The following is a 20,103-nucleotide window of genomic DNA, read 5'->3' as shown; positions in this document are numbered from 1 at the left end:
TAAAATACTTGGAGGTTCCTACTGTCCCTTCTTTCCAGTGGTCAGCTTCTCAGCTCTCCTTGAAGCTTCAGGAGCACCACCTTATGCACTGCAAGAACAACTGCAGTACCTCATGCAAGGAAAACCACAAGAAGTGAGGGGAAAACAGGTGTAACTGCCTCACCAAGCAAAAGGCTAAACACCACTGGAACCAGAGCAGCACATGCGTGGCCACAGCAAGGACCCGTGGGGTAGCTGAGGAACAGAACCCATGACTACTCCCCCAAGGCTGGCCCCTCTTATCTGATAAAACCACTGCTTTCTAGACACAGCAATAATGATTACCCACGTTAAAAGATTACAGATGTCACAGATGTCTGTGACTTACAGGCAGAATTACCGCATTAAACATAGGTCGCTGCCTATGTGAGACAGTTAGGTATGCTACCGACTGCGCGACTCAACACATCACAACGACCCATCCCACCCGCAAACAAACACCCTACTGCCCCCTTCCTCTGGCGCTGCTGGCCCTTTAAATACCTTCCCGTGCTGGTTGGTTGGCTGGCGCACGGGGGCAGGCCAATCAGCTGTCTGCTTTAAGCCTGGCGCGAGGTGTCGCGTCAGCTAATGGTAGGAGCTGTTCTTGTTTCTAGGAGACGGGTGCAAACAGGCCGGCGGTGTGGGGCGATGGAGGCGGCTGATGAGGAGCCTTGCGCCGAGGCCCCGGGCGACCGATGCTGCTCCTCAGCGGAGGAGGCAGCGCTGGAAGTGAGGTGGGGGCCGGCCAGGACAGCCTGCGCCCTCCGGGCCTCTACATACACCTCTGACCTTCAGCCCAGCTGGGCTGCCCCCGGTACTCTGGGGGCCTCGCTCCTCTCGCCATGGTCAGCTGTAGGCAGCTGTCAGAGAGCAGGGCCGGCCTGACAGGGAGGGGAAGGGGGGCCGCTGTGCTGTGGCTCCGCGTCAGGGCGGCAGGTAGTTGCGGGGGTGAGAAAGAAAGAAGCTCTTGGACTGCAGCATATAGTGGGGACAGAGCCATTGGTGGATTTAGATGAAACTTAGGTTCTCTGCCCTTAGTATAAGGAGGCTCAGAAACAGGGAGTAAGCAACCCTGACTAGTTTCAAGCTGGAGCTTGGTGAGTTGTGTGGTACGAGTTGTTGCCTCTTCCTGTGTAGTGGTTCTGGCACCATGCGGTTCTGATGAACTCTTGGAGCATGCTTTTCTTTCAGTACCTGCTCTCATGAACCCAGGCAGTTCAGTTCTGTTTGTGTCCATGTTTTTCTTCTCTTTTACCCAGGCTACTTCAACCTCTAGGATTTCTGTGGCTGTTCTGTACCTCTTAAACCCCACTGTCACAGTTTTCTGCTATTGCTTTTAACTTTCCTGATACTCTAAATCCTCACTCGTGTCTTTCTCTCTCAGCATCCTAATCTGCATGTCATACTTACAGATTTTCATTTTCCACAAACATGACCCACAGTACATATAGAAAAACACTTCTCTTCCAGAGCTCTTGGTAATCCAACAATTTGCTTTCTGGTTCTGAACAAATAGGAGCTGTAATGAGTTAAGCCCTTCATGCTCCACCTTGATTGAGACTTTCACAACAATCTAGGATGTTCAGAAATTTTTTTTCTGTGTAATGGGACAGATGTCTTGACTTCCTTGCCCACTCTAAGTATTTCAGCAGTTTTATCAACGCTTATGGATAGTATGGGACATAGGTCCATAATTCTAGGTGCAGCACTTCTTAGAGGAAAAAATTATTTGTTCCAGTAATGTGAGAAATATGGTTCAGCCTTAACCACTCTGATACTTGTGGAGTAAAAAAGGTAGTCTGAAGCATGTCGTTGCTATTCAGAGGGGGTCCCTTGTGCAAACTGGTGTTACTCGGAAGAGCTGTGATGCAGGTTTTCTTTGTGAAAACACCATTATGAAATGAAAATATTATGCAAAACAAAACAAAAATGTAAGCCCTTTTGAATGTGAAACAAAACCTATTCCCATAAAATAGAAAAGTTTAAAGTTTGTCTTATAAATTAATATGAGTAGTAGTATGTATATTAGTTTTAGAAGAAAGTGAAAATTATTTTGTAGTGGGCAATTGGAATGCATGTCTTCAGAAAACAGAACTTTAACAAAACTCATGGCTTCATAAAATCTGTTTTGTACAAACTAGCATTTTTCAGTGGAAAAATGCTTTGTAAGGAAATTTCTAAGCAACTCTTAATTACTTTGCTCCATCTACATTTCACCAACTGGCAAAGTTCATGACTGAAATATTTTGACACAGTGTTTATACAAAGCTGGAGACAGACACAGCATGGAAAATGTGAGCAAGCTATGGGTAATTACCTGACTGTGTATAGTACCACTCAAAGGTGCCATCAGATAACAGCCTGAATCCTTGTTCCCTTAAGCCTTTACTGGTTATATAAGGATGATAAATTTCACTGTCATCCCATTAATTTATCCCTGCATACATACTTTCTAGATTTCATTTTATCCTTGCAAACAGAACTTAAAATATACTTCATTCCCACTGATTCAGATCTAGTGTTGGGGAAAAGCATAGAGCTGCTCCTGTGAGCATGTTCATAAAGGTCTGCTTATGTGCCATGGCATGCCATGCATCTAGTTCTTGCATAAAAGGTCCAGAAAACATTCATCAGCTAAAATGTCTCCTCTTTGTTGCCATGGTATTCAGTTCATCTGCATGAGCACGTGGGCAGTGTGCTCCTGTTCTGGTCTGTAGCAAAAGAGGCCAAAAGCAGACACTACTCAAAAAATGAGAAGTTACTGCTGGACCTAAATATCTTAAGACTAGTCATTTAAAAATGTTCCTAATTATGAGAGTGCTGAGGCTGTAATATAGTCTAGTAAGAGTAGAGGATCAGCAGCTGAGCTGATCTTACAACTGACTTATGTTTGTGAAAGGAGCAAAAAAACACTGCTTGCAATTGCAGAGGACAAAATTTTTTTTTGAGTCAAATGCTCTTGTTTGGAAGAAGAGAAGGAATGGAAAGTTTCTGAATAGAAATTAGAAGAGAAGGTGCTAACAGCAGTGTTGTACATGGAGGGTATCTGTTACACTGCTGAAACTTTTCTGCCATCGTACTACCTGGCTATGCTGTGGCTCAGTCAGACACCTTCACGTAGTGGTAAATGCAAATCCCTTTGATAAGAGGACCCTGGTGTTTATCCATGCACTTCCTGAAAGGTAAACACATCTGCAGGCAGTTATGTATTTGTTGATACGTAGTAAGTTCATAAGCTGACTCCCCTTCAGTAATTTATTTCAGTCCTTGTGTAACACATCTTGTTTATATACCAAAGTTTTACCATGTTAAAGTACTAGTATCTTTGAAGCAGAACAGTCCTCCTGGTTAGGTTCATATAAACGCAAGCTGTGCTTTGTAGTTTTTATTTTATGGGGATGAGATGAACTATGAAAGTGTAAAAAGGTTAAACAAAAAATTTGGTCCCAAGTATGGATTGTACCTGTGTAATTCTTTCAGAATAAAGGTACACTCTATTACTATGATATGAGTACTAAACCAGAGCCTGTGGAGTGGCTAACTATTTCTAGTGAAAACTGAAAGAAATATAAGCATCTCTCCATGTTCTTATTACAGTCCTTTGTACTCTATCAGGATAAGATTGACCCTATGTTTTTGGATAACGCCGAATGGATGATACATAACACTAGATCTTGAAGTAATTGTGGTTTTGCAACATTGGTATGAGGAGAAGTCTTAAATCCCAAGCATCAGTTCAGTGTAACTTAGGCTACAATATTCCCTTTATTACAGTATTTTGAGAAATGTGTGTCTTTGATTAATGTTTTAACATTCAGTTACTCTTTCTGCAGTTGGGTTCAGGGATTCTCAAACAAGAACTTTGGCTTTATCAACAATCAAACTGTCTGCTACCCTTGTGGCAATTACATCCTCTTCCTGGACATTGAAACAAAGATGACAACAGTACTGCACTGTCAGACTGGCCAGGTGGGAGCCTTTGCAGTGAATGGGAACAGGCAAGTGCTGGCCTTTTCAGACCGGAAGCTGAATCCCATCATATATATCTACACTTTTCCAGAACTGAGTAAACTGACGGAATTAAAAGGTAGTGATGTGATAACCCTCCCCTCACCATTTCATTAAAACAATAGTAAAGTCATGCATTTTCTGAAGGGTTTTTTTGATAAGACTTGAAAAACAGTGTTATAGGAAACTGTCTCATGACAAGATGCATGGAAAACAGTAGCAGGATTTTCCACTGCACTACTTTTAGTTAAGCTCAGGCTAAGGAGGAGTATGACAATACAACATGGAGCTGTTTTAAAGGGAAAAGAAATGGAATGAAATGGAATTCCTTCTAGGAAAATATAGTCAGAATAACGAAAAATAACATACTGCAGTAGGCTTCCAGGCAGACTGCTGAAAGCCACACTGGGAAATCCGAGATGTGAGAAGAATGAGAGTTCTTGCAGTTAAACTCCGGAGTCTGGGATCTAATGGGTATTTCTGGCTGCCTCATAACATTTCTCTCCTTAGTTAAGTTGCTTACACTATCCATGTTTCAGTGCCTTGCCATTTAAATAAGGATCATACTGCTTGCTTATTTCATCCATATGAGTAAAGTTATGACTGCAAAGGATTTCAGGGTACTTGGGGGAAAAATACTGTACAAAATCAAGGTGTTATTGAAAAAAAATTGAAAAAATTCCAAGCAGTGAAACATAGGGAACATTTTTATGATCAAATCAAAACAATAATCTGGAGTGAGGCAAAGGAATCAGGGACTTAAAGAATGTCTCTGAAAAGTTAAAGTGGAACTGAGAAGAGTACCCTATCTGTGATAGCATATGGTAAAGTCCAGGGCAATTAAAGACCTTGTTCTTTATTTTTACATTTCAGGTAATGCTCAACTGGATTACACCTTACTTGCATTTAGTTTCACAGGCCCGTATCTAGCCAGTTACTCTTCAATCCCAGAATTTGTTCTTTCAGTATGGTAAGAGTGAAAAAAATATCTTTAATACCATTTACATGTTGTTCATACTTTGTGTGTGTACTGTTTTAGCATGAATTAAGTAAACAAATGTGGAAGACAGACTGGTTGCCTTCATCTCTTTTTTTTTTTTTTTATTGATCATTGTCTGCAAACTTTCTGTACCAAATTTGCTGTTTATTTTCTAGTATTAGTAGCCACTAGTCAGAATGACTGTTACTTTGCTACAGCTGCCTTCTACCTTCTTCAAAATTTTGTGTTTTGGAGTACTTCTAAAGTCTTCAGCATCAGCTAATTATCTGTTCACCCTAGGAAGCTGAGAACCATGCTGTTTGTGAAAGAAAGTTGCCTGCTGAAAAGAGGAAAAGCATTCTAAAGCCAATTTCTACTTTTCTGTTCACCTGGAATGTTCAGTGTTCCTCTTAATGTTGTGTTTGATCTTAGTTCTGTCATACAGTTTTGCTCAGTGATTACGCTACCATGGGTCACTGGGTTAGATCATAATTTTCTGCTCATTGTCATGAAAAGAAATACTAGATAATACAGTGCAGATACAGAAAGTTGGAATATTTAATTTTTTTAATTTTCTGCAAAAATATAATCCTGCTCTTGCTTCCATTGCTTTCATTGACTGTAGGTTCTGAGCACTTCTTCAAAACAAATGGGGAGGGTGTAATAGGAGGAAGGCAAGCAAGGACACGTAAAGAATATTCTGTATACCCCCAATTTAATGATGACCTTTCCTTGTACAATTAGCGAAGAGGCAGAAACTCCTATAACTCCAGAATTTTAGTAATGATAGTAGATACTATTACAGATGCCGCTTCTTTATCTCTTGTGAAGAAAAAGAATGTTTGCTCTGAACTCTGTACACAGTAGTTCAGGAAGGATGTCTGCGTGTGTAGCACAGTAGAAACAAGCAAGACAGCCTCACTGGCCTGATGGGCTTACATGCTTGTAACTTACAGCAGAAACAGCACACCTGGGCTAATGTGTTCCTTGTGTGCACTTAAAACACCACCCTCTTGAAAGATTTCTCTAGTTTATTCTTAAAAATGGAAATATCTAGAAATGTTTAAATGCTTTGAAGTAGCGGCAGTTTCCGAGGCCAAACAATTTAAATCTGTTTGAATCAGCATGAATATGACTATCAGCAGCTAATTGTCATGAAAGAACCATCCTAGATTCCAGTTAGAAAGAATTTAGTTACAAAATGGAACCAATTTACAATACTACACTCAGAATTTCTAATAACTTGAACAGAGGTGTGTGAATTTACTGTGAGATCAGGACCTTCATTTTTGCAATTGGATTATATTGTGCATTCCTTGTAGAAATGAGTGTGTATGGATGCAAGAAATCTCAATCCTTAGCATTCTTAATGTGTCATTATACGATGATTGCACAGTTTCTGTATTTTAAGCAGATAGTTTGAAATCAGAGGTATAAGAGATGTTTTGAAAGTTATGTCAGTCTCAAAATACAGAAAGCTTATGGATAACCAAAAGCTGCCTTTCATCTTTTTCTGTTCAAAGGAGAGGCTTAATGCCAGATTCTTTTTCAGGTACATGTACTGTATAGTTTCAGATCTTAATAAATTATCTGCTCTAAAAGAGCGTTGGCACTATCTGTTAGGTATGAGGTGAGAACATGCTGACAGATATTTAGAGAGCGACACGCTGGTATCTTTTAAAGTCAGAATTGCAGCTTATAGCTTACTGTAATTTTAATGAGAGTTACTGTGTATGTGTGAATACTTCTCATTTTTTGCATATGCTATCAATATTAACCGTTGTCTTGCATTCTGATTTGTTTTTGTGAGTGAATTTATTACAGGCCAGAACAACAGGATTATACAAATCCATTTACAGCAGTGTATGCATTTCCTCTCAGCAGTAATGACAAATACTAAAGCTATAAATGTTATTTAGATTAGCAATCAGATATAATGTCCAAGAAATTAAGAAACAGTTTTAACCATTTTCTTCAAATGATGATAATCAGTTCTTGGACAGCACCTAAAAATGCAAATGCAGTCAAGAATTAATCTGGATAATGGAGAAATATGCAAATTAGATGTTGAGAATATAAAATAGGTTACAGTGGACTAAAGAAAAGTCAGTGGAAAGCAGATTCTCAGGCTTTTGTTAGCTATACATAACAGCCCCACACAAATTCTGCCCTGTTTTGTGCTCAAGTTAGTTAATGTAGCCATAGTTTGTATGTCTGCATTCACAACACAGTTACTGTATTACCTAAGTAATTCATCCATAGATAATCACGAGCTGACTGTGTTTTATTTCCTAATTATAATATCTTCCAAGTTCGAGTATGCAAGCCTTAAAATAATTGTTATGGACTGGAAAAGCAAGGCTGAGGTCTGGGGTGCTGAAGAGTTGTCTTGCTCCATTCAAGTAGTCACTGATGGAATGATAAAGAAAAAAACAAGTGTCTTGACTGTTGGTCTTTTCACAAAAGGAGGTGTATGATAACGTTTCTAAAATTCCATATTTCAGAATTATTTTTTTATTCAATCTTTTTGTAACAGTAATAATTTTGTGTGGCTAATTAATCACCTCCTTTTCATTCTCAAGGGGACCTAACTATTTTGCAGCAGAAATTTTTGTGAGTGACAAAGTTTTTGTTTACTATACTTGATATTGAATGTTAGTCACAGTCACATCCAGATCTTTGGCTTGAATGTTTTTAACTTATTTAATGGATTTGATTTTCTTTCACTCTCCCTAATGAAGGAACTGGCAAGAAAGTATCCTCCTGTGCAGTGAGTCTCGGCCAGGGGTAACAGCTACCTCTTTAAGTTTTAACCCTATGAATTGGCAACAACTGTGTGTTGTTGATGAGAGATCTGTTACTATCTGGTGTATTGAAAGGAATAATGATGAGCATCATCTTAAGCAAAAGTAAGTGGAACACCCTTCAGGTTAAGAGAAAAATCTAGAAGTATTTTTGCTAAGACTAGTAACCTATATCTGTTTGCAAAGAATTTAATCCAATTTAGTTCACCTAGCAACTGCAGTCAGTAATTGCTAAATCACAACCAGTGTGAATCTGTCTAGTCAATCAAGTGAACTGAATTTATGATTTCATTTCTTAGCACTCACATGTCCAAAATTATGCATCTCATGAAGGTAATACTAATCAGCTGCTTTGGCAGCCTCTATCAAAAGCTACATGACCAAACTCATGACCGCCTGGACTACTTTCCTGCAAGTGGCTATGTTGAGCCTTGCTTTTGTAGCTATGAAACCACTAAATTTGGGTCAGGTTGCTTCCTAGTAAGCATAGTTAAACAATATGTTGTTTTAATCACAAATTGTACCAAAAGCGGTATCAGTTTTCTGTGTAATTTCCAGCTTGTGAGGCCGATTTACAGATCCAGAGCAGGTGGCCCTGTCAATGCAGTTCACTGAGCACAGCAAACCTAGAATTTATGCTAAATTTTTTTTTGAGGCTGGTATAAAAGTAGTATGTATTATTCAGGTTGGAGTCCTTGAGGTGTAACACCTATGCTGTTTCAGTGGCAACTACTCCACAATTCCCAAGTGTGTTTAATCTTGTTAACTATGACTATAACCAACATATTGCCACTGATGAGGTTATACTAGTGAAAGTACAGACAAGGCCTTAATTTGTGATCTGAAAACCATACTGAAGGTTTTTTGCTTTTTTTTTTTCATTATATACATATGAAAATACATATATACTCCTTTTTCCTCACTTTTCATTCCATTCGATTGAGGTTAAACCTCCACTGAGAACTGTTCATTTTACAGAAATTTTTTCAAAGTCATAAATCAACAGTTTGTGGATATAGAATCCTCAAGCCAGTCATATGCTGATTACCAGAGTGCATCATGCAAATACTGCTGCCAATCTTTCATGATCGTTAAACTTTCTCCAAATAAACATTAAGCATAAATCCTTGCAGCATATAAAAGTTAGGAGTGTGACTATTAATCCTGGTTAATAAGGAAACAGTAATGTAGAACAGTTGTTTATACAAGGCAACAAAAAAAGACACTGAGCTAGAACATGGCAATCCATTTCTGCCAGTTAGGAACATTTTATTATTTTTTCTTGTAGTAGAATTACTATTACTTTTCAGTGAAATGGTATGTGGCATGTAGAATGATTGTTTACCACAATACTCCATTACTGTTGCAGAAGTAAAGCCCATTGACTGAGTTGGTGTCTCAAAGTTTTGGAAATGTGCTCCTCAGTTTTATATCAGCATTTGCTGTTAATATTTCTTCTCAGACAGTATCTCTTGATTTTTCACAGCCCTGTGAAACTCCCTGGTGGACAAGGGTCCATGAGTCCTCACAAGGATTGGTTTTTTCCGGTTTCTCATAGTGAAGATCCATACCATGGCCCTGATTTGCCAGTTTCAGCCATTGCTGGACTCGTAGGAGATGAAGCAGAAACATACATGGTAGTTACTGATTGTTTTCCTTTTTACTATTCCAAGTCATTATACTTTTATGCAAATAAATTAAAATTTCAATAAATTACATTAATAATTTTAATGTCTGTTAAACAGATAAAACCCAGTAAATAGATCTGTTTTCTCAACAATATTTTTAAAATCCGTTTTGACAGGCATGCTGCTACTGCACAGTGCAGTACAATGTAGAGATTTCTGACACAGGCACTAGCATAGTAATGTATGTGTGCAGTGGGGGTACTAATCTGTGTCCCAGAAGCAGTATAAAGCATGTATTTAACCATATCCAAGCTATTATGACCTGCTGGAACCTTGAAAACCTATTCCCAGGTTACTTCCCTTTGCGATTTTTTTCTTTTTAACTCTGAAAATGTCTCAGGCTATGGAAACGTTGAAAGCTTTATTCCAGACAGCAACGCCTGCTTCTGAAATACCTTGCCATACCAATGTCAGTGTTGGGACCTGGCCATTTGTCTCACTTGTATTTGATCATTTACTTGTTAGACTCCCTTGAGATGCCTTTTTTGAGAGGCTTCAAAAATGTTTTCATTTTGTTTGGAATTTACTTTCATCTGACTACCAACTAGAAGCATCTGCCAATGTGAAAACATTTAACTTGCAAATCTAGGATTCTTTTCTAAGATTAAGACCATCAATTTAGATTTTGTGACTTAAGATATATATTACACACCAAAACCACCATGCATAAGAGTATACCACAGTTTTCTGCTATAAACTTTATTCTTACAAAGCAGAATAAAAAATAGGGAATGGTGCTTTGCTGACCTTACCCTCTTTTCATGGCTTCATGCATTCAGATTCACAGAGGTTTTTAACTGTGTAACTGCTGATGCCCTTGTTTTCCAGGATAATTGATAACTGCAAACAAACATCCTCTACTGATTCTGATTACACATCAACTGCTTATATTTCAGATCACTTAGAACATGGAAGATGAAGATAATAGATGCTTATTAGGGGCATTGAATTTTTCTTCTGCTTTATTGCCTCTTACATTATGTGCAGATGATGAACTGCAAAAAACATTTTGTTCTTTAGCCTGTGAAGTGAATTAAGAGAGTTATTGGAGGGAAAAAACCAATTGTCATATTAGATCTGTAAGGCTTAATAGAATTTGTCTCTTCTTGAATGGATGCTATTCCAATCAGGAATGGTAAGTTCTTATGCTTGAACTTACAGAACCATGTTGTGAACTTTTCCACACAGAAAAGTTTGTACTTTCAACCATACTAGATACTACTATAGGGTCTTTGCATTCCCAGCTGCTTTCATAAAAACCTAGATTTCTTTTTAGGATCTTCAAGGTGCTAAATATGTTCTCCATATTTATATGTTCTCCATATACATAGAAATATTTCTGGAGTAAGAGTAGATTGTTCTACTAGTCTTTGACAAAGATTTCCTTTTCTTTCAAATCAAATTGTAAATATTTTGATAGTTTTTTGCAGTCCAAATTCCCTAGATGCATGCATTTTGGTTGTGAATATTGACAAGTTAATGAACATCAGGTTATTTAGAAATGAAAGTTTTTTTGCAGAAATACAAACTGGTTTTGAGGTGCTACACTACAGTTTAGCACCAGGAGGCACTGAATCAATTTCTGGTGTATTTTCTTGCTCCAGATTAGCTGAGTAATTTTTTTGAAGGACTTGCATTTATTGTGCCTTGCAGTGCTAATTCTCCCCTCTGTGCATGCCTGCCGCACGTATGCTCCATCTCTAACCTAACAGAAAAACCGAGCCACTACTGGATCTTGTAACCTTGGGGGGGAATTGCATGCATATGCCTTTTCAGGTTAAGCACCCCCTTCCAGCACCCCAACTCGGAACATAAATTTTTGGTAAAGCAATTCCTGCGTGAGTTGATCAGAATATAATTGATGGAGAAGATACTTCTTTAAAATACTGTTTCATCAAGACCCTTGTGATGAAAAGTGTCTAATGTAGCAACTGTGAGATTGAAATGACTGAACTTGCTGAGTTCCTCAGATACCCCGGTATCTTTGGATTACTTTTGCTGTAATGGACTAGAGTGTCCGAAATAGAGGTACTGTAACTACCATTCTTCAGTGGGTTTATAAATTGACAAGCTACTGCAGCAGATGTATCAATGGTTACTATCACTGATGATTTGTATGCCTTTACAAATGTCTGTGAGCAGATTGGCCTAAAATCTGTGCCTCAACATTAGTAAATACCTTGGAGTTACTTTCCTCTCTACTATCATCAATGCTTTTTCAATTAGTAAGAGACAACCTGCTTCTCTTGTGGTGGTTAATGAGGTGCATTCGGTTGAATCCACTGGGACCAGTATCATGGCCTGATGAAGCTCTACCTGTCTCTGCAGAATTCAACAGAAGGATTTTTGTTCTTTATCACTAAATCCAAATCAGTTGAGATCAATGATTTTCATATTGATGCAAGCGTCCAAAGTGGAGAACCATTTATTTACAATTTAAAGGAATCGTCTTCCGCCTGTAGTCTTTAGGCCTTGAAGGCTGTAGCCTACTCCTAAAGAATGTGTGAGAGGCATGTAAGAAAAGCGAGACCATCCCCCAGTACACTTGTTCGCTGCTTTGAAATGTGTTAGGGTTCCATAGTCTGCAGGATACTGGGGCTGGGTATGTACGGAAGTGTAACCACAGCGGGGCAGCAGAGTGAAAGGAATGGAAATATCCTACAGCTCTCAGTACTTTTCTTTCTAGCATTAGATTGATTTAGTTTTGTTTCGATATTTCTTACAGCTGGGACCTGAGCTTTCTGAATATGCTTTACCATGACAAGCCCATTTGAGTCCACTCTGTCCCCAATAACAATTTTATTCCATTGTCTTTTAATGAAAACTTTCATGACAAGGATTGATCCATCATGGATTTTTTTTCCCTAAAGAGATGCTACTCAAAAGGGAGAGAAGTTAAAAAAAAGATGTTATTATCATTATCGTTATGATGATGATTCAGCACTGTACCAATGCACAGTTCAAGAAGTGACCTGGTTTGGGATTTACATAATCTCATCCTAGGATTAACGGATTTATCTAGGTTATGTGTAAAGGCAGTCGTGGCAGCAGGTACAAAGGAACATTGCAGGAGCTGTCTTTACATAGGAAGCTTCGGATTCAAAGCAGTTCTGTTACAACTGTCCCAAAGATTTGTGATATTCAAGTCTCATAGAATCAGTGAAAATGACTATATCAGATTTTTCTCTGAGTGCTATAAAGCCCCATTTGTTAAAAGATTTATTACTGTTTAGTCCTAATTGATTTATAAAGTAAATGTTGGTATGTTTTATTTCTGTAGCAGCTTCCCCCTGAGAAATTAAAAATGCTTTGAAGGCATAAATAGAGAGTAAGTTACTTACCGAGAATCATACAGCAAGTCCTTGGCATATTTTAGTAATGAAATCTGGGTACTTATGATTCTCTGCCCTATGTTTTCATCACAAGTCCATCCATATTTCCTCTTTTTATAGAACCATTACTGAGACAGCAAGTGTTTTATAGAATTATAGTCTTCTGGTTTTTTCCACCCATTGTATTATCTAGTGTTCCTCACCATTTCTGCTCACATGCTTGGTTCTTTGAATCTTCTCTTTTAAACATTCTCCCAAGATTTTCTTGTATTTTGTTCCCCTCTCCCCATCCCCAAATTCTCTTCAATCTAGTTCTACCATGTTATTTATGGGGTCTCTGTTACTGTTGTATCTGAACTGTTTCACTGTCTTTAATAATATTTGGTGGAGAATCTGTTCTTCCTGTTTTATGGATGATGGTTTTATGAGATTTATTATAGCAAAATGAAATTCAAGGCACATGGGAAGTCTGTGGCAGGGATATTTCTAGAATTTACTTGCAGAAGATGCAAAGGTTGACAGAGCTCTTTTACAGAACAATTTGGATTATATGCGAAAATAAATTATTAAAAAAACGTGTTTTAGTACTGCCAGGTATGCAAGACCACATGTGCAGGTTTTTTCTACAAAGTGAAAGACTGTTCTGAAAAGCATTTGTCAGGGTGAGGTTGTAGTGGGTAACCATTTCAATTTGGGCTTCCAGTACTATTCTGACTTTAAAAAAATCCCAAAAGTCTAGGGGCTAAATGTGTTGAATTTTATCTTAACTTAATCATTAAAAAAATTGGGAGACGACCTGGTTGTGGTGGGCCAATATCTTTGTAAGGGTAGGGAGGATAACAGAGGGATTTCCAAGTTAGAGGACAAAACTGTAACAGATGCAAATGCTGGAGAATAAATCCAGATAAATTAAAATTTAAAAATATCTAATTTTTCAGTGAAAATATAATTAATCATTTAAACAGGTTCTATGGAGTGAAGTGAGTTCTGCACTGCTATCTCTAGACAGACTTTTCTGGAAAATCTTGTTGTTTCTTAAGTTACTAGCCTCAGTGAAGGAATGACTGAATAAAATAAAGCTGATGTTGTACAAGTGGTCAGACTCAATGATGTAATGATATCTTTTTTTTAATCTTAAAATGCATGTAACTGCTTGTACAGTGTACACGTGTTTGTCAAGTGTTGACTGAAGTTATTTTTGTGCTGAAGCCTAGAAATTATATTAAGCCTTCAGTGCATCCTACTGCCCACTGCTGGACCACAACCTCAGAAATTTACATGGGCTGTAAAGAAGGATGTATTTTGGCAATTGATGCTGAGACACGCAGTGTTTCTGTTCTTCAACAAAAACCTCTACCTGGTAAGAAATAGCTGCATTGTGTGTTTTATTCAAGTAGGGAGGAAAGTGGATAGGTGAAAGCTTTTTTTTGCTTTCTTCTGTTCTGCTATTCTGTACCTTACAGAAATTATAAAGCTATATTGTAGAACCATATTTCTTTTATTACTGTGATAAACATTTAAGAATGTCTTTTGAACTTCCGTGTGGGTTTCTTCAGCACCCAATAATGGGCTTTCATTTTTCTTTGGTAAAAAAAGGGAAAAAGCTCTAAATACATCAAAACTGATAAAATAAGCAATAGTTGCAGAAGCCCAGATCTTGTTAACCAGCCCTACTAGACTGACATTAAGCTATTAATATACCCGCCATACAAAGTCTTTTTACTATTAGTTAAGCACCAATAATTTATTTTATTTTGCATGAAAGATTGACTTGTCCACATTTGGTATGTTAGATAATGTTAGAACAGATCTTTGAAGACTCGTGATGAGTCTTCAAACAAGAAAACTGAATTTAATGTAATGTTGCTTAATAGAATTCCTTGAGGTCAGCTCTTACATAAACAATTTTCTAATGAAAACAAGGCTGTAAAGACTTATCAGGCTTTACTGCAGAAAGTATGAAGCACACAGAGTGAACAGAAGGTGTCTTTGGCTTCAAGGAAGTCTGCTTTTAATTTATTCTAGAATGGGAGGACCTTGGATTGATTGCAACTTGCTGAGGCAATTTATCTGCCCTATATATATTCCCACCTGTCTTTTTTCATGGGGACCTTTGGCAAGCTAGTGACTGACTAAAGTTTTCTAGCAACAGCCACCCATTCCATACCTTTTTTTTTCTGGGAATCACAAGGTCTCTCCTCTGCTGCCACCGCACACTAGCCTTCTGTGCCCATTCAGAGGACTCCCAAGATAAAGGACAGTGAGACACAGCCAGCATAAACTGTGCTGGCAATGACAGCCTGTACTCTATCATCCTTCGTAGGGATGGAAGTTGTCAGTCCTGCCATGCACATGAAGTTCACTGGTTCAGTCAGGTCTAAAAGGAGTACTGGAATATGCTTCTCCCTAACACTAGTGCTGGGTAATATCCTGTGGTAGACCAGCATAGCACAGTTGCTGTAATAAGTACTGAATCAATGGTAATAGATGGGCTGGTGATAATCTTGCTTTCTTCTTCTGCTATGTAATACATTATTTTTTAAGCTGCAGCAAGTATTTCTGACTTTCCCAAAGTACTGTATCTCTGATCATTTTTGATAATTGACACAGAGACGGGAGGTTGCTCTTAAGAAACCCCAACAAACCAGCATTATTTCTCTGCATTTGAAATTACCAGAGTTTTAAGTTTACCAAATCAAGAGTTGGAAATCATCAGTAAATAAAAAGCAGAGGTGTGACCAGAAATGTTTATGCCAGTTCAATAGAACACAACAAGAATATTTGCCATTCAGGCTTTTCCTTGGCCTGTATATTCTTCTTTGAGTCTTGTCCTAAAACTGTAACAGAATTGTGTGTATTCATATTGTACTGAAGCTTCTGCTTAATTTAAAACATATTGCAATCTGTATGTATTTAGCAGAATGCTTAAATGCATGTCCAACTTTAAGCACATACTAAATTCCTGTTATGGTGTTGCAAACAGAATCATAAGCAGCTACAACTTTTCACTTGGGCATGTTCTTTAGACTGACTAAAGTTTCCTTCATAACTACATCGAATGAAAAAAATCATAGTTAAAAATAACAATACCAGAACTTAACACTAGGAGAAAAATAAATCTGCATCTGTACCACTCTCCATGCCAGGTATTGCTGTCTCCCTTTTACAGCTGTAGGCTGAATCACAGAAAGATTGTAGCTGCTGAGTTGCATAAATGACAGAAATTGTGGATATTGAGGAAGAATTCACATTTTTGATTCAGTATACTGGACCTGGCCTTTTGTTCAGTAGACTGGAATACAATGCGTTTTATTGCAATGTTGACATATAAACAAGGTTGATGTTATAAATTGTTTTCTTTTGTGCAGATTACATGCGTAAAATATCGGACGTGGTGTCATATGTTCGTAGAGAAGTACAGAAAAAGAAAGGTATTTCCATGTTCAAATCAAGCTAATAGATTTTAGGCAGCACCAGTGATGCCTGGGAGTAATAATGTATGAGTAGAGCTGAAAGCCACCGGTTAGAAAAACTCAGCTCACACAGACCTCTGTAAGACACATTGATGGCAATCTTTTATATGCTTACATGACAAATGATTAATAACTTTTGTGCTAATAGACAGCCAAATTAATAGCCTCAGGAGAAACTGTGGCAGTGAAATAATTTCTGATCATTCTAATTTAAATTGGAATAAGTGATGCAGTAATAGGTTCCCTACTGCTCAGTTTTAGTAACTTTTTTTAGAACTGCAATCATTTGTAATTTAGTTGAGTTAGGATTTAGGGATTGTTTTGAACACTTTGTTTTGGGCTCCACAGTACAAAAAAGATATTCACATAACGGGTGAAGTTCAGCACAGGGCCACAAAGATTATTGCAGAGTCTAAGTACATGACATACAAAGATGGGCTAAGAGAACTGTGTTCAGCCTGGAGAAAAGGAAATGGGGGATTTTACTATTGCTTCAGCTACCTAATGAAAGGTTACGGAGAACATGGAACCAGACAGAAAAAGGACACAGTTTGCATCAACAGAAATTCTGTGTAGATATTAGGAAAAAAAAAATACTTTCTTGGTGAAGGTAGTCAGACACTGGGACAAGTTGCCCAGAGAAGTTTTGAAATGGCCATTCTTGGGTATGTTCAAACCTGGATATTACTCTGGACAACACGGCCTAACTTTGATATTGATTCTGAGTTTGAAGTTGGCTCTGTGTTGAGCTGGAGGTTGGATCAGAGGACTTCTAAGGTCCCTTCCCACCTAAATGGTTCAGATTCTATTACTGACAAACTTTAATGTGGCTATTTAGCAGCCTTTACAAAATCAAGTAACTTCTCATATTACTTTCTAGTTCATCAGACAACAGTAGTACTATCATTTCAAATTATATATACCAACATTTTCCTTCATTATCACAGCAGAAAGTCCAAAGAATATATAGCCCATGAAGCCCTTATACTCACAAATCATCCCAGATTTAAAATTGAGACACATTGTTGCAATAAATTAAATTTTATATTTTTGTCTTGGTTTTGTTCTCTCAGGTGGCAAACCAAAGGACCTGCAAAAACCAGTTTTGTTTGCCATGACATTTTGTAATGAGGGACTGTACGCAGCTGGAAGTGTAAGGCATCCTTTATGCTTTTAACTTACTCTTATTGCGTGAAATGGAGTATTCAAATGGGGTATATTTGCAGAATTCACTGCAAAGACAGGAGTTAGAAAAAAAGAGAAGGGCCACAGAAGTATAAAGGTTCTTTCTGGTGTTGTATATATTTTGTTTGTTAACACTTGAGATGAGAAATGGGAAGGGAGCAGGGTGGAAAGAGATTCCATTTTTGTAGTCAAAGAAGCAACAAAAGAGAACAATTCTATTTTTCACAAAATACAAGGAATGTTCTAGAGGAACAGGAAAGAAGGATGGAAAAAAATAGGAAAGGAGAGAAAATGGCCAAGAGAACTGCCAAATTGTTTTGTGCAAAATGTAGCTCAGTGTTTAACCCAAACTGACAATGCCATTGTACATTACTGCTTAAGAGTGGGACAAATTCTTATACTGTCTCAAAAAAAAAATAAATTCTTAAGTATTAACTGATGAGAGAGTCTGTTGTTATCAAATATGAACTGTTACTAAGACTTGTATGAAAGAACACTTTCATTTTTCAATAAATTTCTTATCCAGGGTGAGTCCTCTGGATTTAAACGTACTGGAGGCAAATGAGACCATTAGAGATGGGATACAGTTAAACACTGTTACTTTAGAGTTTTTCAGAAGTTCTTGCAGTTCATTTTGCCAGAGTGTGCTAGGATAAATGACTTAGACCTTATGTGGATTTGTACTTTTATCCACAGGAGGGCATTTTATTCTTCTATCACATCAGAGGTCTGCAGTATGAAATGAAAATCTGTGCTGATATCTTACAACCCATATCCAGCCTCATATTCTCTCCTGATTACACTGTACTTCTGCTTGTCACTGACCAGGTATAGCATTTGAGATAATAATATTACATGATTGGATGTTCCTGTGATTCTATATGTGTATGCTGATACTATTAGCATGGAATGTCTGTAATGTAATCACACAACTCAACAAATTATATCAGAGGTGAATTTAGTCCCACTTGTGTGTTTAATGAAAGCTTGGAAAGACTTTTCATGAAGCACAGAACAATTATCTCCTACAGATGGTGGATTATAAAGTACCTAATGCTGAGATTTCCCAACAGAAATACTTGTGTGTGTACAATGGAGTACATGTTCAGGGTCTCCAATGTGTCCAGGTCACGTGGGACCTACCGAGCATGAGCTTTAGGCTTGATGTGTGCCTGCACAGTGAGAAAATTGTAGCTTGGGTACATCAGACCTGCTGTGGCTATGCAGTATTCTGCATATGCATACAGAACAGGTGTTCTGTATATGCACCTGAATTTTTATGGCAGCCCTGTTCAAGATCCTTCTTTGACCAGCCTGATGTCCATAAATCTTGCATAAGGGTCCCAAATCCTGAAATTCCACCTGTTTTTCCAGTCCTTTAGTCATTTAATTGTCATTTTTAAGGCTCTTAAAATGTTTTTTGGGGTATATGTATTTGGATGTGAGTCGGGAGGTTCTGTGTTCAGGACAGAAGTGCAATGGTAACTTTGGTCACACTCTCTGATTTCATTATCCTTTTGTAAAATGAGTAGAGAAGTTCTAAAATCTTTGTCAATATTAGTTAGGAATTGTTTCTAAGACACTTTGAGACCTTTAGATAAAAACTTCTCTTAAAGCTTGATTTATGATTTCTATTTTATGTTGGTCTAGAATATTTATTGATTCCTGGAGTAAAATGAAATAGGGTGGTTTAAAATTATTTTATTAAAGCAATTTTGAGAAACAAAACTTCTTTAAAATGTGAGTAGCTGGATCACTCTAAAATGAACTAACCTGATCTTCAACTAGTGTAAATTAATATGATCCACTAAATTCAGCTGAATTCTACTGGGCATTTTTTACCTCAGTTTAGAGTCAATTACAAAACTTTAAAGAGTGGAGCTCAGAAAGATGGGTATTTTTTGTTGAAGTCTTCAAAAGCTTTTAATGAAAAGTTTCATAGCCCAGTGATGGATTATTTGTCTTTGTCAGGGCACAGTCTATGCTTACAAACCTGCCCACAGTGGAGAAGCTGTCAAACTCTTAGATGCATGCAGCAGTTTTTTTCTGGCAGCTGATTTTCTTACTCCAGGGAACAAATACTGTGTGGTAAGAAATGGTATTCTTTATTATATGTAATAGTGGCTCTTTTCAGGTAACCAATATCTTGCTAAGGCACAAAATCAAAAGCCTTGTAGAGATTGGGACTATCCTGCTATTTGTTAGAGTTGTGTAACTTCTCATTAAGGAAGTAAATAGCATTAATCCAGATATGTCCTATAAACTGGTCAGAACTTTTTCTAGAATGCAGGGTGAGTAATTCACAGATTGCTAAAATGTCATATTGGTTCTGCTGTTGATTTGTGTGACTCACTATTGTTCAGGAATGTAGCTGAGCAAAAGGTGGATTAAAATCAGAGAACAGGTGTTGGAACAAGAAATTCATACTGATCTTTCCAGCCTTCAGCACAAATTGGAACAGCCTGAGAGATACCTCTGTCCTGGGTCCAGGGACAAAGAAGGCCTTACTTATGGATCTGTCCATTCTGAGGAATTCCTTGCTTTCCTCCTATGTCTTTGACTCCTGCAAGACATATATTTTAGCCAGCAGTTCATCTCCAGACCATGAATTCT

General features: G+C 37.8%; 1 protein-coding gene across 2 annotated transcripts in view; it reads left to right on the top strand.

Moving 5' to 3' along the window:
* The first annotated feature begins 650 nt into the window (after window positions 1-650).
* The window catches only part of CFAP43 (cilia and flagella associated protein 43), a 51,218-nt gene continuing 31,765 nt past the window's right edge, over window positions 651-20,103 (top strand). For both annotated transcript variants that reach the window (XM_037400312.1, XM_037400311.1), the window contains exons 1-10: window positions 651-755; window positions 3,855-4,108; window positions 4,903-4,999; window positions 7,750-7,917; window positions 9,299-9,449; window positions 14,042-14,192; window positions 16,201-16,263; window positions 17,379-17,458; window positions 18,187-18,318; window positions 19,462-19,578. In XM_037400312.1, the coding sequence (XP_037256209.1) occupies window positions 670-755; window positions 3,855-4,108; window positions 4,903-4,999; window positions 7,750-7,917; window positions 9,299-9,449; window positions 14,042-14,192; window positions 16,201-16,263; window positions 17,379-17,458; window positions 18,187-18,318; window positions 19,462-19,578 (1,299 nt within the window). In that variant the 5' untranslated portion in view covers window positions 651-669. The remainder of the gene's footprint in view (window positions 756-3,854; window positions 4,109-4,902; window positions 5,000-7,749; window positions 7,918-9,298; window positions 9,450-14,041; window positions 14,193-16,200; window positions 16,264-17,378; window positions 17,459-18,186; window positions 18,319-19,461; window positions 19,579-20,103) is intronic.

This window comes from Falco rusticolus, chromosome 9 (assembly GCF_015220075.1).
Source record: "Falco rusticolus isolate bFalRus1 chromosome 9, bFalRus1.pri, whole genome shotgun sequence".
Classification (NCBI taxonomy): Eukaryota; Metazoa; Chordata; class Aves; order Falconiformes; family Falconidae; genus Falco; species Falco rusticolus.
The sequence above is the reverse complement of the archived record's forward strand: the minus strand, read 5'-3'. Positions and strand labels throughout refer to the sequence as shown.